The 18,742-nt window shown below is 32.8% G+C and overlaps 1 protein-coding gene across 1 annotated transcript; it reads right to left on the bottom strand.

Moving 5' to 3' along the window:
- Window positions 1-3,211: 3,211 nt before the first annotated feature.
- Window positions 3,212-13,075, bottom strand: LOC126689839 (probable disease resistance protein At5g66890; the record flags this gene model as incomplete). The annotated part of the gene is made up of 7 exons (XM_050385013.1): window positions 3,212-3,510; window positions 3,614-3,726; window positions 3,828-5,727; window positions 6,453-6,664; window positions 7,025-7,386; window positions 7,693-8,096; window positions 12,745-13,075. Coding segments are annotated over 5 exons (2,145 nt in total), but the record flags the coding sequence as incomplete, so codon positions are not given.
- Between the last annotated feature and the right edge of the window lie 5,667 nt (window positions 13,076-18,742).

Raw genomic sequence — 18,742 nt, 5'->3', positions numbered from 1 at the left:
TGTTTGCTGAGTTTTTAAATGCTTGTGCTGATCATGTTGCATAGGACCTGGGCAAGCAAGTTCATGGCTACATGACAAGGATAGGGTTTGATTTCCTATCATTTGCAGCAAGTGTTCTTGCTCATATGTATTCAAAGTGTGTGAATATTCAGAATGCTAAAAGGGCATTTAAAGGAATGCCTCGACCAGATTTAGTTTCATGGACTTCCCATGATTGATTAATTTGATAAAGTACTTTGATAAAGGAAAAGGGTGGATTAACACGTATATATAACAGATCATTCTGCTTGTACCACTGAGAATATTATTAACCAAATGCCCATGAAACCTGATAAGATCTTTTGGGCTTCCCTACTTGGTGGTTGTAGAATTCATGGAAACTAGTTACAAATATAAAAATTGAAATAACCCATGGAATATGCCAAAAGAATGACCAAGTATAATTGTACATCATTCCGGGCCTCTGCAGCTGCATGATGTCTTCATTAGCAAAGCATTCAACTATTCTAACACCTTCCTCGCATCATGGTGAGTGACAGAGAAAGCATCACAAAAACCAACTGAATCTGAGAAGCCCAGTTCACTTGTTGACCCTATAATTAGATGTTTTTTTCTTTTGCTTCGGGGTACAACGCTTGGGTGGGATCACTAGCTTCAAAGAGAATCATATTTGAAAAATAGGGCCCAATGGCAGCACACTTCAGTAACCTTTCAATGCCATTAAGAATAACTAGCAGACTACCCGCGCGATGCGTGGATAATGCTGTAAGCTTCTATGCAAGAAGCTTTTGGAAAATGTTGACCATATAATAGAGTAATAAAACAAATTATTGTTGCAATAACATAAAGGTTTTGGTTGAATTAAAATAGTACAAATTCAGGTGATAAAGAATTTAGACTATAGCATAATTGTTATAAAAATTAGAAATTAGTTGAAGCAAATAGTTTGTCAAAGCAAGAATTTTAAGTTGCATGCACATATCCTTTTTCTTTTTTTTCTTTTTTTGGGTGCTAAATTGATATGAAGCCTCTTAATTTGGAAATACACTTCAATGACTACGAGGTGCATTTTCATAAGAAAACAAAACAGCACAAAATTCGATTTTGGTTGTAATAATTTTCAAGCTCTTTCTCAATCGAATACCTCAAAGTTACGTGCTTTAGGTGCTGAAGGCCAATTATTCAAAGTTACATGCAAAGATGAGATTGAAGGTTAAATGCAAAATTGCTTCAATAAAGTGTCACATAACATGACTTCATGTTTCAAAATAATATATATGAAGTTATTTTTATGGCTGCACATTTCCTTTGTAACAGAATCATTATTACAAATAGTTTAACAATGGAAGAACACTAAATGACCAAATACGGTGATATGGAACTTTATAGAAGATAACAAAATGAATTAATTTATATTGCACATTTGATATACATAGGACGAAGAGTGAATTGTTACAAATTCCAAATAATTTGTAAATAAAAAATAAAAAGAAATCATATGAATTTCTAAATCCATATGGTTCACCATAATTCCATTTAAATAAAGTTGTACATATTTAAGGCCAGGTGACTCAATATTGTATCTTTGAACGAGATCTAAATTGACGCAAGGCCAAATGGGGTCCCATTACTTACATGTGTTGGGTCACCACCAACAGCCAATACCATATTCTCCCTTAAATTGGCATCAGCAAGCAGCCAAGCACCAAAGGTCAATTTGTTTTTGTAAATATGAAATCGTTTGCTGAAATAATATTTGCAAATACATGTCATGTTAGATTTGTCTAGCTAATATCAATTCTCCAATCTTATACTAATCCTTGATGTGTATTTTTTATTGTACAATGAGCATATTGTAGTCATTGACAAGCAAATTCCCCTTTTCTAGACCAAATTCCATGATCCAGATGATCTTGGCAAGGGGGATATGAACTTAGAAAGTGCACTGGAAATGTAGGTGGCTGTTTAGCTTAGGGTTTTTTTTTCCCTCTCTTTTTCCTTTCTTTCTTTTAGTTCTGGAAAAGAGAGATAGTGATTTGAGGGAGAAAATAGATTTTTTTTGGATAAATTTGGATAATAGATTGAGGATATTGATGTAAATGCTCTTAGAGGCTATAATATGTTTAAATAGTAAAAATAAATAAATAAATAAAATAAAATAAAAAACCTAAGGTTGCTAGTAAAACACCCACATAACCCTAATTTACACTAATCATGAAATCAGGTAGCAAAATAGTAAATTTGACCAAAAATGACAAAACTAAAATTGCTTAGCTCAGCATGAAAGAAACCATAATTAGTGACTATCAGAACCTTGAGCTCATCCACTTTATCCACAAACTCAAGTAAGGTGTAATTCTTTGTCTAAAAATTCAGAACAAAAACCTCAACTTTGGGAGCTTGAATGTTGCACCAACTCCAAGAGAATGATTCATCTGCAAAAAGAATTGTATACAATGTGACAAGCAATCAATTTTTTGTTGTTTACATAGTGTATGTGTATGTGTCTTTGTTAGAGAGAAAATGTGCATACCAATTGAAGTAGATAATAGGCGAGCATTAATGAGTTGATGTTTCTGTTCTCTCTAGGGATGTGTGCGATTCGGTAGGGGTGGTTTTTTTCCAAATTTATTACCGAACCGATAGAGATCGATTTTTTCATAATTGGAACCGATGCACACCACCTAAGGTCGGTTTTCCAATCAATAGTGGTGCCGTTTTTTGATGTCGATTTGGTCAGTTTGAAATATTAAAAAAAAAAACTATTTTTTTTTAATAATAAAAAAATTGGGCTTTCAAGCCCAATATCAATATATCAACTTATTCAAGATTTCAAGTAAATACAAACAATTTTTTTATTTAGCAAGCCATCTGTGCAAAACTTGAGCAAAAAATCTGTTCACATAAAATCTATTCAACATAAAAAGAAAACTGTTCAACAAATTTGTTCACATAAAAAAAACTGTTCAACAAATCTGTTCCCATAAAAAAAATCTGTTCACATAAAAAAAATTTGTTCAACATAAAAAAATCTGTTCACATAAAAAAAATTTGTTCACCCAAATAGTAATGATCCAAACTATCCAAATTTTTTCATTTCATTCACCATGCAAAAATATTTTGAAATTGCCTCGATAAGAGTTCAACTCCCAAAATACTATCATGTAGCATATAATAATATCATTAGTGTCACTGTGTGTGTCAGTATCAATAATAATAAGCGTTAATGTATCCACTTAATAACATATTACAGAACCATTTGTCACTATCCACAAATGCCAAAAGAAAGATATACAAATTAAATTAGCATTTAGGCAAAAAAATGCTAATTGCTTGTATCCTCAATGATAATCTCACCCATGAATACCTAAATAACTACCATTAGTGAAAAGTCCACTACCAATAACATGTACAAATATAATTAGCATATAGGCAAAAGAATGATAATTCTTGTAAGTCCTTTGTCCAGTAAGTCTGCACTATGCATCATTCTAGAACTCCTACAAAATACTAAACAACACAAAATAAACACGTGTTAATAACAATAAAACGTTTATAAACAATAAAATATTTATAATTAACACAAATGAATGATAATAGCAAGTATACTTACATAATACTAACTACTAACTAACTTCAAACAAAGAGTAGCACATCACTCATCATCATCCAACACAACGGTGCTTGGATCCTCCTCCATAAGCATTGGGCAAACCAATGCAATTTCTACTATCCCATTCAAAATAAAATAACTCATAAGCATTGAGCAAATAAATAAACAATTGATATATACAACAAACACAATGAACCTATATATATATTTTTACCATTGTCAATCTCAAAACCATCCATATCCTCCACATTATCCATGCACTCTCGAAGCTTTAGTGGTCTTTTTCTCTTTGCATCCTTCAACCAATTTTGGGTACAAATAAGGGCTTCAACTGTATTAAGAGATAGTGAACTACGGAATGAATCCAAAATACGTCCCCCCATACTAAAAGCAGACTCAGATGCAACTGTAGAGACAGGAATAACTAACATATCACGGGCAATTTAGGAAATGACTCGATATCTAGAATAATTCATTTTCCACCACATCAAGATGTCAAAATCTTCCACATCAAGGTCCTTAAAAGATTCCAACAAATACCTATCCAACTCAGATTTGTTTTCCACACTGTCCTCGTCCGCCAAGTATTACTTAAACCTATTATCATAACTTTTAATGCGATCAGACAATGAAGCATTACCAACACTTGGCCTGGAGTCCCTAGACAATGAAGCACCACTACCACTAGAACTCAAAACTCCATTTTGACCCACTCTCTCCACATACAATCTCTTCAATGCATCCCGAACCTTAGAGCTTATCGCATCCCCCTTGTCCTTTCCATACCACTCTCTAAACCAAAACTTTACATACTTCAATCTATACCTTGGATCAAGAACAACAGCAACAAAACTTCTCTCCACCACCTTGGTAGATCGTTTTCACTTATGTTCATAATCAGTCTTTGTCTCTGTCCTATAAGCTCCTGGCTGCTCTGATGCAAAGCAAGCTCTCTAAGAACATCATGTTGTGTGACAAAGTCATCATTGCAATATTTGTGCACCTTACTTGCATCTTTTCTGGTGAATGGGAAAAATTAGAAGCTTAGGACGTATTCAAAATTTTCAGGGTATAACTTTGTAAAGAGCTAACATAAGACAGCGTGTCTTTAAAAATATGACCAACAGAAGAGTGAAACACGTCTCCACGCCTAAGAGAGTTGATAACAATCTCTGAATTACCTTTGAAAGAGGACAAGTGAAAGCTCGTTTCAATGGTAAACTGCACTGCTCATCTTGTTGCTAACCTCCACAGCCGCGACAGAAGGTTCTCAAAGTGCTACTTGAGAAGCCAATTCAAGTTGATATCTTTCTTAGCCACCTCAATGTTAAGCTTGGTGAGGACGTCCTTGATAGGCTCCCATAGCTTGGCCCTTTCTTCGTCACATACCACAATCATTAATTGCTTAAGATCTATTGTTGATTCCGGCAATGGATTACATAATCTCAAGCACCCTTTCATGTTAAGCACTTTTAAATTACACAACTCACCAATGTATTTTGGCAACTTGCTAATACTTAGGCAATCGGATATGTCAAGAATGCTTAACTTATGGAGGCTTCTAATTGACTCTGGCAACTCTGACAAATCAGTACAAGACCTAATCCTTAGCACTTCTAAATTCACCAGCTTTCCAATACCTTTAGGCAATATAGACAACTTATGACAGTTGGTGATGCAGAGTCTTTTTAGGTGGACAATGTCACACAACCCAACAGGTAGTTCTATTAGATCATTGCAATAGTCAATGTTTATCTCTTTTAGATTTGGCAATGCATATGAACCTTGGATAGTACAATTCTCAAAAGCATCACCAATATTGCACATAAATAATGATATTTTTCTTAAACTCTTCAATGGTACAAGGGTCTTACAAAGGGAAGAAATTGAAATCTTCTCCAACCTAATTCTCTTTAAATTGGGTAGAGACCAAAGCAGTTGAAAATTTTTTATTTTAGCATGAAAGAAACCACAATTACTGACTATCAAAACCTTGAGTTCATTTGCTTTCTCCACAAATTCAGGTAAGGTGTAATTCTTTGTTTGAAAATTTAGAACTAAAACCTCAACTTTAGGTGCTTGAATGTTGCACCAACTCCCCAAGAATGATTCATCTGCAAAAAATAAATTGTATACACCAAAAAATTCTTCAGGGAGGCTAAGCTAAATATAAAATAAATCCAAAGAAAAACCTACACACACAAAATATGTTTGTAATATTATTTAACAAATGCTATTTTCTTACATATAACAAAGTATAACATTAATAAAAACTAAAAGATTTTTAACTCCTAACCATGAAATCAACATTTATTGTTTCTTCTAAAAGGAAAAAAAAAAATAATAAAAAATCATATCTCTAATTTTCTGAATGAAAAATTATAAAAATAAAGAATGTTTTTATTAAAAAGATTTACTTATATATTTCTAGGATATACTATTATGGTATAAGAGTATAGAGCATTAATAATATATGAACTTTTTCTATTTTTATGAAATACATTAAATACACTTTAAATTAATGAGTTATTCATGGTATAAGAGTAATTAGAGGAAACAAAAATGATGTATTTGTCATCTAAATAAATGTGTTACATGTCTTTAGTAAAAATCCCCCGGGGGGGGGGGGGGGGGGGGAGGCATTATTTAATTTATATCTAAAGATGGATTTTTTTACCAAAAATATAAGAGGGAGGATGGATTTTTCAAAAGTCAAGGGGCTTATGCCCCCCCCCCCCCCCCTCTACCTCTGATTAAATATGATGTGATCAGCACTCAATATTATGTAGGTTACATAATGTGTATGTGTGTGTATTTGGGAGAGAGAAAATGTGCCTACCAGTTGAGATGGATAATAAGCGTGCATTGATGGGTTGTTGTTTCTGCTCCATCCACCACTTTGGTAGATTGGTTCCACTTATGTTCATAATCAGTCTTTTCCTTTGTCCTATAGGCTCCTGGCTACTTTGATGCAGAGCAAGCTCTCTAAGAATATTATGTTGTGTGACAAAGTCTTCATTGTAATAGCTCCTGACCTCACTTGCATCTTTCCTGGTGAATGGGCAAATTAGAAGCTTAGAAAAATATTTTTAAAAAAAAATTCATTTTTCACACACACACACACACACACATATATCCAACAAAATTAAGAATATAATTACAGGAAGTTATAGACTAACAAAAGTTAAAATCTCTCTCTTTTCCTGGGTAGAGTAATTGACATCTCTTATTGTTTCTAGTTTGGTATAAGTTTCTTTCTTTCTTTCCAGCTCTTTGTTGTAATCACATTTCACATCAATGAAATAAAAAGTCCAAATTTAGCGCGGACAGGTCAAATAAACTATAATAACAAATTATTAATTGCCATCAAAAGTTAATTAAGCCATAAAGGGTCATAAATAGCTAGCGTACCTTGTCATCTCAAGGTTAGCCAGATTTCGAACGGTGAGTTCTTGCAAATTGGCAATTGCGTGGATGCCATCTTCATCTAGTTCATATAATTCTTCCCACATATCAATAAGTATAGCAGCAGAGATCCTTTGCTCTGCATAAAATGAACCAAGGTCCATGAAGCACTCTTTGATAATGATCTTGTCATCTGGAAATTCTAGGCTTTTTTGAAGATGAGGAAGCAACTCAGTATCAGAATTGAAAAAAAAATGACCATCAGACCATTTCAAAAGTCTACTGTGCCATACAACTGCATGTTGCCCACACAGTGAGCCACCAATCATTTTAAGGACCAATGGAAACCCCCCACAACCTCTTACTATCTGCAATGCAAGGAACCAAATAAACTCAATTACTATTCAAAATTCAACAAGGGTAATTTTTTCCAAGATTTAAATTATCTAAACGACATTAATTATTCAGAAATATGAAAACAGAGTGTGTGACAAAATTTTCCCCCTTTTTTGCAGTCTCATTTTGGAAAGTTAGGTTATTGGAAACAAAACAACCAAGCTTAAAAGTATGTATAAGTAGGAATAATGATTTTGGCAAAGTACATTTGGTATTATGTATGTACCCATGAAAAAACGTATATCTTCTGATATATATATCACAGATTCACCAAGTACCTTTTTGATATCTTCTTCTGGAATATAAGAGCTCTCATCTTGTAGGAATGCTGAGTGACAAAAAAGAGTCATTGCATCCACATCATTTAGTTGTCTCAAGTTATATGTATGTTTAAATCTTGGAAATGCAGTTCTTGAAGTAACCAAAATCTTGTAGTTTGGAATATTAAACTTAAACTTTTCAAAAAGGAATTCTGATCCAAGCCAGACATCATCCAGGATCAACAATATAGGATTAGGTCCAATATGACTCAACATTTGTGGTAGCTGGCAGATTGCATCTTCTTCACTTTGAATTTGATACTTAGGCTGATAACCCTTATAACTAAATAGGTTTTGTACAATGACCTTCACATCGGGAGTTTTAGAAACATTGACAAAGAGAATATTGTTCGCAAACATGCCTGTATATCCAAAAACAATGTAGTTAGAAAACAGCCTTGGAGGCACATTTCATGTCTCGTAAAATTACATTAAAAAAAAAACTCACATAATGGCTAAGTCATGAACAAAATTCCCAAGCCCAATCAAGGGAAAGGGTGAGAAGTGAGCCAACAAAAAAAAAAAGATCTGAGAAATGCCACAATTATAGAGTCATGAGAATTGCTTTTCTTTTTTTCAATCATCTCCTAAAATGACATATTAATTAAGGAGGTGATAGAGAATATGACTTTGGACATAATAGAATGATCGAAAAGAATACAAGTGGTCGATCATAGATAGTTTCTTGACAATTCATAGCCAAACCACCAAAATTTGGGAATGAGGCTTGATTATTGTTGTTGTACCTCTTTCCTTTTACTACTTTTCTAAGGAAATAATTCCAAAATATGAAATATGCCAAAAACACTGCTTCAAGTGTTGAAAGGGCCAAAATAATTGAATGAACATGATTTGCCATGGCCACATATTGTTAGGAAAAACTAACCAATTCTTGGTGGGACCAAAGTCTCCCTCATTGGTGTCAACCAAGTGTGTATTTACCAACATAAAGGTAATAGCTGTTAGCCACAGCAAATAACAATGATAAACTAAAAAGATATGCAATATCGATTCTAAGAGACAAATTATCAAACACATAAAAGGCATACACAGTTTGAAATGAAGCCTACATCCAAACGAGCTCCAACAATCCACTCTAGGGTTTACATAATTTATAGTTTTTCAACTTATCATATCACCCCTCTCAATTTATCAAATATTACCAATTTTTTTTCTTTTTTTATAAATTTACTTGTGATTTAATTATACAATTCTTTTTCATGCTTATTTATGTTGTACTATTTTTTATTAACCTTACAATATTATGAAAATTTATTTGAAAATTTGTTTCAATTTTTTTATAGATATTTTTAGTCAATTTTGCTAATATTTACAAATTTGATATACCTTTATTTGTATTTTAATTAATTACTAAATTAATTATGACAACTTCAAGTTTCAACCTCGGTTAAACCTTAGTCCAAGCTTAAAAACCTTGAACTTTCACCTTTTTCAGTGCTTTGAACGGTTCAGGTTTGAAACCATGCCATAAATTGACTTAGCATCCCTTATGCCATGTCCTAAACAACAGCCTTTGAATGCTTTTGATGTGTACTCTCACCCGTTAGTACAGAGACACTTCAATTGCTTCTCTGCCTCTCTAATTAACCATAGCATAAAATTGTTGAAATGGTTGAAACACTTGATCTTTTGTGTTCAAGAAATTCCCCACATCTTCCTTGATGCACCGTCAATAAATGTGACAAAATATCTATTGCCACCCAAAGACTCCACCTCAATATGACCACAAACATCAGAGTGACTAATCTGAAAAAATTAGATTTCTTTTGTGAGGATATGGCAAAAGAAATATTATGTTGTTTATCGAAAAAACAATGATTACAAGGGTTTAGCATTTTACCTTTGAAAAGGGGAATAAGAGACTTCTTTGCTAAAATTTGAAACCCTTTATCGTTGATGTGAGTCAACCTTTTGTACCTCAATTTTGATTTGTTCTTTCACAACATATAATACATCTCTACACACCTTCACATGTGTCTTGTAAAAAGTGCAACAAAGCTTGCCTTTAGCCACCATAAGTGACCCCTAGTTCAGTTTACATCTTCCATTACCGAAGTAATTGTCATAATCCCAATGTGGTTATGGAAATAGATGAAGACACAATTCGAACATGTCGCACATCCTTCAAAGTCAATGTATACCCGACACTAGTTTAGATGCAAACATCACCACTTCTCACAATTTTCGAATAACTTTTGTTGCCCATTTTCACAAAACCAAAGTCTCTAGCCATGTACAAAGTGTAGAACTCCTTGTTTGGAGTACAATGGACAGAAGCAGAACAAACCACTCAATTTCCTCCCCAACATGCAAGCACATATCCTTCCCCCAAGAGAGAACCATTACTTGTACACCTGAGCAAGTAGCCGTTATATTATTGTCATAATCTTTCTTTTGATTATTTACCTCCTTTTGTTATCTTTTCCATGCTCAATAATTCATTTTCAAATGGCACTCTTTACCGCAACGAAATCATTTGCATTTCTCAGATTTCCCTTCAGTCTGAGATCTTCCCATGGATTTTCCATTATCCTTATGTTCACTACTCTTGCTTTAACCCATGTTCTATGTAACAAGAGCTTGTGCATTTTCTGTACTAGTTGACTTCCTTCTTGTTTCTTCATTGACCAAACTACCAGTAACTTCACTCATGGACAATACACCTTTAGGAGCAGAGTTACTCAACGTATCAACTAAGGTGTCCCAACTATTTGGCAATGAACTTAAAGGCAATAAAGATTGCAACTGCAAGGACCATCTTCATTGTAGACAACTAATTCACAATCACTTTAAAATTCATTCAAGTGATCGGGTTGTGGTAATCCTCTATAAAATTCATATTAGCAAGCTTCCTAATCAAGAAAGCCACGTTCCCTACTTCTTCCATAACTCATGAGCATCGGTTTCATTAGAAAAATGATGGATTACACTATCATCCAACCAGTGCCTAATGTTTCCAAATGGACTTTTGATGCAACTTTTTAAGTTTTATCATCCATATATTTTGGCTTAGTTTTATCACCCTCAATGGGCCCATACAAATCCTTATCATTTTATTTAAATAAAATTATTTTTGTTTAGTTCAAACTTAACCAGGAGTGAAACTCCATTTCTCTAACAAGTCCAACTTAAACTCAAACTCATCATTATCATTTTTTAAAATAAAAATATTTTTGTTTAATCAAAACTTAACAAGGAGTGAAACTTTATCTCTCTAATAAATCTAACTTAAACTCAAACTCAAACATTGATAATCTATATAAAAACAAAAATTATGATAGGACTCAAAAAAAAAAAAAAAAAAAAAAAAAAAAAAAAAAAAAAAAAAGAGACTCACGTTGATAATTGTGGGTTTGGTTTTTGGGTTAAAATTTCTACTAATTATTTTTTTTTATATAAAACATCTCTATCTTTTTGGAGAAAAATCAAAGTTGCAACCTATATCTTCCAGCCTAAGAAACGATAAATTTTTATTTGGTATGTTACATAAAAAATTTGTTGAATTTTGTTTGGTTGAAGTAGAATTTGGGGATTCTATAAATTTTGAAATTTTAAGTCTTGGGGTTTTTGGTATTTGCATCTCAGTAGGTTGATCTTAATTCTTCACCTTAAATGTTTTTTTATTTAGGTTCATGTGATTTTTTGTTTTCTTATTAAAAGCTATGATTTTTGGTTGATTAATTATTTGTTTGGATTAATTTCAATTAATTATTTGTTTGGATTCAACATAAAAGCTAATGGAATTAGGTATTATAATTTTGATATTGTTCCATGTTTTGAATTGTTTATATTGTTATTACTACGAGAAAGTCATATTGCTACTCAAATTTGAAACTTGGTGTGTTTTCCTCATACCATGGTCTTTGTTTATATATTTGTAATTTATATTAGTTTTGAGTGTGTGTGTATATATAACTATGGAGAGTTTTACTTTATTAATTTAAGAATTGTAAATTATTTTGTAGGTCTTGGTAACTATGCATTTGCAATTCAATAATGTTCAATGTTAGACAACACTTCTAAACTATAAAAAAGTATAAAAGTTAAATATTTCTTCATTTTTTTCAAAATACTAACTAGCAAAATGTCTATTTACTCATTGTTGGATTTTTTTTTTCAAAGTCAATAACTTTTCCGTGCATCGCACGAGTTAGCGACTAGTAATTTAATAACAGAGTTGTTGATTTAGTCCCATAGTATCCCCCTCTTTTATTGCTAAATAAAAACCCTAGTTGAAATATATATATATATATATATATATATATATATATATATATATAAAGCTTAACAAAAAAGGACAATAGAATAGAAAAAATTACTTAAATCTCAAATAGGATATATTAATAAAGAAATTCATAAAAAATTCTTCGAAGATAATGAAATACTATAACGAAAAGATAACAATGAAAAAAATCGTAATGAAGTTATAATATGTAATACTATAACTATTCTGATTATGGCAAAACTTAGGTACAATACTTAGATGTTATTCCTTAGGTTCACCCTCTTAACATTCAGCCATGTGACTGTACTTAACTAAAAATACACTTCTATCCTATAAGAAAAAGCCACATGACTGAATTTTTAGAGGAGAATCTAAGCAACAACACCTAAGTACCTTACCTAAGTTTTGTCCTTTGATTATATAAAGAGGCTAAATAATTTCTAAATTTTTTTTATCTCTTATAAAATTTTATTAACAAAACATGTTACAATTGTTTCTACAAAAAAGAAAATGTTTAAAATTAATATTGATAATATTCTACTTAAAATACATTATATTAGAAGAAAATCTTGAATTAATGATATTATCAATCAAAAAGTAAATGCTAGCAAGACCTAAATATAGAAACTTTACTAATAATAATGCTACATCCTACATATCAAATAGCAGGAAGAACATATTTTATATTTATACTTGATTTTAAATAAATAACTCATTTATGGTCTTGGACCCCAAACAAATTAAAGAGATGGAAGCAGTAGTACCTTTAATTTTCTCATCCTGACAGAGCATTTGGACCAATGTGGTCTTCCCACTTCCAGCAGGAGCAGTCAATAGAAGCTGATGCACCTCATCCTTCAACAGCAGTGTCTTCAACTCCTTCATTGGCATATCAAACCCCACGGTAAAAATCGGGGGTCTACGGACCGCACAAAATGCCCTTGGTCTATCCCAGTTCGAATCCTTTTGTTCTTGAATATTAATATTCAAGTTTACCGAAATCTCGGTCCCATGATTCCTTGAGCTATTTGCTTCCGGATCATCCTCACAGGACCTTGCGATGTCCCTGTCCGACTCGCAAAGTTCGATGGGGCAACAGACTCTAAAACAGCAGCTCCACCACCGGCTTTTCGAGCACTTGCGAACTTGCTTCTCACCCTTTTTCACGTCTTCTGTCGAGCGCTTTGTATTCTTTTTTGGGAGATCTAATCGCTTTGTATCATCGTTGAACAAACGCAATAAAGTATCCAGTCTGGATTCGAGGCGTTTAAGATTGAACACTCTCTTAACTGCGCCTCCAAATGCTTTAACTTCAATAACTATTGATGCTGCCATAAATCTTAAACTTTGCTTCGATCGCCAAATAACCCAAATAAATCCAATAAGGGATTTCGAAACCCAATTTAGAAACAAACTAAAAAAGACTTCCCTCTACCCAACAACGCCCAAAAAATCGAAACTTTATTATAATTTTGTTTAAGGATGTTTTAGATCTGCTTTCAAATGAATGAAAAAATGCAACACAGTACGACTTAAATTAGCAGCGATACCTGAAAATTACGAAGCTGAAGGTAACACTTATTATATACAACTGCGAAACGTGTAAACACGGCACCCTTCAATTTCTGCTTAGTTTCTTCTGATAAAGAAAAGAAGGTAACCAAAATACGATTCTCCGCAATTGCGCATCTTTATGACTGGAAGTTTCGGACCCTAATTTAGACTTTACCCTTCTTTTTTTTAATCAGTAGACTTTACTTTTCAGAGCACGGCAGAGGCGGACTTTTATTATTATTATTATTATTATTACGCCCGGCAAGGACTTGGCAGTTGTTTATATACAACTGCGAAACTTGCTAACGCGTAAAGCCTTCAATTTCTGCTTAATTTCTGACAAAGATAAGAGCGTAAACAAAATAGAATTGTCAGGAGACGAAAAATTATTAAATACTCTGACACGACAAAACACGTTAATACAGGAATCAATCAATATACCTTTTTCTCTGCTATTGTGCATATTGTGACCTGAAGTTTCAGATAAGTTTTTAGACCTTTTACATTTTAGAGCATGGCACGGACTTTTTTTTATTATTATATTAAGAAAATTCAAAAGTTAGTTATCGTCATTTTTCGCAATTGTGCATCTTGTGACTTGAAGTTTTGCACAAGTTTTTAGACCTTTTACCTTTTAGAGCACGGCACAGACTCTTTTTATTATTATTATTATTAATAAGAAGAAAATTTAAAAAGTTAATTATTATCTTTTATTTTTCAAAAATACCTATAATTTAATTAACTTATCCTTATTCTTAAAACATAAAAATGAAGTTAAAACCGTAAATTGATAAAAAAAAAACCTACTAATGTTTATAAAACTACTCCATGTTTTATAAAACTTCCCACTACCCCATTTATACAACCAAAACTATCCCATGTTCTTAAAAAAAAAACTGCCATAAGTTCCTATTAAAAATAAAAATAAAACCTACATAAAAAAGAGCCTTATTGTATGGACAAAGAGCATTTAATGAGGCTAGTTATTATTATTATAATAATTACACATGGCATGAACTTAGCCTTTATTACAACTGGAAAAGAAACAAGATCCATGGCATGGCTTTCACATCCGGGTTTCAAACTTTTTATAGCCCAAAACGCAAGTTGGATTAAAAAAAAGACTTAAGGTACATTTGGTACATTAAATGAGAATTATGATTGGAATTGTAATCTTTATTAGTAATAAAGTGTGTTATAATGTAATAACTAAACATATTCATTAATTGGTTGTGAGATATAACATTAGAATAAAACTTAACATTTATTTTAGGAAATATTTTACTCATACAATTATATCTCTTTAAAAATTGTTACTTTTAAATTTAAGAGAGATATGTGTTATTTTTTATGATTTTTTATTTTTATAATTGTTAGATGTATATGGAAAGTTTATTTATTTGGAAATATATTAAGTTTTGAAATTATTGCACTTACTAAGGAATATCTAATATCACATTTTAAAGAGGAATAGTTATTCCTCATTTTGAAGAATGGCTATTCATAAGGAATGACTATTCCTTGTAATAAAAACATAACAAAACTAAAGAATAACTAAACCATAGGAATAACTATTACATTACAACGTCTATTACAGTCTACCAAATATGTCATTACAAACCTTAGCCAATTACAAATAAAAAATTATTATTGTTGAGTTATAGATCAACAATAGGTTTTCTAGAAGAAAAACATTAAATGTGCGTTTGGCTACAGATTAAAAAGTCAGCTTATTTTACTATTCAGCTTATTTTTGCTATTATTTATGGGCCTTACTGCACTTTTTGGTATTATTTATGGGTCTCACTGTACTATTTTAACTAACTTTTACCTTTATCTACAGTACTTTCAGCAAAAAGTTTTCAGTTTCAGCAAAATAAACGGATCCTAAATAGACTCTAAATCTCATTAAGGGAGGCCGTTAAATCAACCAATGAAAACAGTAGTGACGTCTAGTGGTACGTTTTCCATCTAAACTTGGAATTGGGGTGGAAATTGCTCATTTTGCAAGCGAGTGAGCTACAGTATTACAATGCTTATGTACATGGGAATAATTTAACATTGAAAAATAAGAGGCAAGGTACTGTATATCTTTTGCAATGGCCGAAGTGTGATAATGAGTGAGAGTCATCCTTGAGTGCTGTGATAAGGATCTGTGAGTCACCTTCCAAGATAACCCTGTCACAACTTGTTTCCATAGCCAATTCAAGAGCCCGTTGTGCCGCCAAAGTTTTGACTTTGATAGCTGTAAAAGGTAGGGGGATGCGTTGGGATAGAGAGACCATAACCTGACCAAACTCATTCCTAATTATCACCCCAATACCAGCACAATTTTCTGACTAAAAATAAAAAGCATTTTTAAGGTAATTTTGTATTGAGAGCTTTCTAGAGGTTGCCAGCTTATAGGTTGTCACCCAACTGGTGCAATCGTGGAGGTGTTATGGAGAGCAAACTCACGCAATCTGTCTCTAGCCTAACTTAATAATTGATCCAATGTACCAGTAAATTTTCCAAGCCTAAGATTATTTCGACAGTTCCATAGCACCTAAATCACCATTGAGAACAAAGTCGGGTCTCTATTTTCTACAAAAATACACCTCAACAAATCGACGAACGTTGAAACTTGCTTTAAATTGCTATGATTCCATATGGGGATTTTATTCCAAAGCTCATCTAGTTTCGGATAGAGGTATATATAGTGCATGCCTCACGTCTTCTTGATGATCATGGCAGAGTTCACAACTGTCTCTATTGATAATCTGTTGCTTAACTAGATTCTTCTTCGTAGGTAAAGAATTTTTGGTTGCTCTCCAAACCAGATTTTTTTACCTTACATAGAACAGTTAAACTCCAAATTGCTTGCCACAAAGGTTTCAGCTGTGTAGAATTGGATTAACCCGGTTGGCTATTTTGAAACTCTAGTTGCCAAAACTGGTTCCCCAACTTGACTGTGTACTCTCCAATGGGGTTGTAAGGCCATGTGAGAATTACGTGCAAATTTATTAATTAGTCCGAATTACGTGCAAATTTAATTATGGCATGGTCAAATTACCAAACTAAATAGAGCGCAATGGAAAATAAGTTTGACATAACGATTTGATCATAATAAGGAAAACCTCACAGGCAAAACCTCACCAAGTAAATTTTAGGTCACAAATTTTGAATAATCCATTAACAAGAAATAGAGGTTACAAATACAATGGATTTTACCCAATTCCAAACTACCTACCTGTAACGACCCCACCCTACCTGTGTAGATATTGTCCGCTTTGGGGCCTTATACCCCTCACGGTTTTGTTCTCCCCCAAAGCACACAGCAGTGGGGGAAAGGCCTCTACACATTGAAGGGAGGTCATTCCTTATAAACACATTCCCATGTGTTTCCCTAAGCGATGTGGGATTCCATGGAATGCAAGACCCCCCTTTTTGGGTCACTACCCCAATTTGATTGATTGTGTGATGTGTGTGGGTGTGTCATGAGTCCCACACGGGTATTTACTGGGTTGAACTGGGCTTTATTAACAACTGCAAGAAGCCTCAATGGTGACTAGTCCTTTTGAGATATAGCGCAGATGTGGCTAGCGTTTTTCCTTGAGTCGTTTCATATGGTATCAGAGCCAGGTTGGTAACCCCATGTGGGCTCGGAGACACTACCACACAAAGTGGGCCCTAACGAGGACGTTAGGAATTTAAGTGGGGGAGATTGTGATATCCCAATTTGATTGATTATGTAATGTGTGTGGGTGTGTGATGAGTCCCATATCGGGTATTTACTGGGTTGAACTGGGCTTTATTAACAACTGCAAGGAGCCTCAATTGTGACTAGTCCTTTTGAAGTATAGCGCAGATGTGGCTAGTGCTTTTCCTTAGGTCGTTTCACTACCTACAGTAGAATCTATTGATCTATTAGAAAGCTCAACTCCAATCCCTAATTGGACTAGATCTTGTAGAAGACTTCTCATTCGCATGAATCTCCTATCCATGACTAATTCCACAACAACTATTTTAATTGATGTAGCTTTGCAGAGTTCTTTAATCCATGCTTGGATGAACCAGTAGCAACTTGATACAAAACCCTAGACACTCAACGTTGCAAAAACTCTCTATTATGTGCATATCTCTCTATCTCTATGATGACGACTATAAATTATGTATTTTATATGCTTTGAAACCTTGGTGCAGGAATTCCTAGAAAGGCAAGTCATCATAGGTTGAAAGCAAAATTCGTAGTTCAGTTTTCCCGTATCTCGATATGATAAGCAAGTATCAAGATTCATTTATTATCGATAAGTCAATAGGTATCAAGACCTGCACAACATCTATTTTTTAGCAGTCTTGTTTTTTAAATAATACCACTTGTTAATGAACAATATGTTCTTCTTAAAAACACTTGAAACTAAGACTTAATTACATATAAAGTGTATTTTGATCTCGTATATGCCAATACATAAAAATATGACCCTTATAATTATGCTTTAGGAAATAACTATTATACACTCACTTAATGCACACAATGTACACACAAATCAACTTTTGTATTGAAATCATGACTTTAAACCAAAATTTGAAATCAAAAAATTTTGAACTGAAATTATTTGAAATCACGATTTTAGTGCAAAAGATAATTTGTGTGTACTTTATGTGCATTAAGTGGTGTGTAATAAATACCACTCACTTTATACTCATCAATCAATCAACGTATCAATTATGTCTGATTTTTTTTCTAATTTTGGTTACTTTTTTTTTGAGAAAGTAATTTTGGTTACTTGAAAAAAAAATTGTATGGAATATTGTTATTGATAAAACAGGAAATGGAACAATTAAAGTGGAACATAAAATTTTTATTCTAATTCTATCTTCTTCTTTTTAAAATCTTTTAAAAACACAAAAAGAGAAAAAAAATTATTAAAAAAAAAACTTTTATATAAAAAATAAATAATATTAAAAGCGCACATGAAACTGTCTTTTTCTTGATTACTGCACTCTTCCATTTGAGAAAAATATATATTTTGAAGAGTCCGTTGTCATTGCGTATTCATTCTACAATAAAAAAGTGTATTTAACTATTTATGAGACAGACAGAACGAGTTATGGGATGGGGAGTTAATGTAAATGGTGGTGTTAAACTTGGTCTATTTGAGTTTTAAGTAATCTTAAATGACGTGTCAATTTATAATGCTGTCACCTAACTATTCGGTTGTATGAAAC

The sequence above is a fragment of the Quercus robur genome, chromosome 6 (assembly GCF_932294415.1).
Source record: "Quercus robur chromosome 6, dhQueRobu3.1, whole genome shotgun sequence".
NCBI lineage: Eukaryota > Viridiplantae > Streptophyta > Magnoliopsida > Fagales > Fagaceae > Quercus > Quercus robur.
This window is presented reverse-complemented; position numbering and strand designations above follow the sequence as displayed.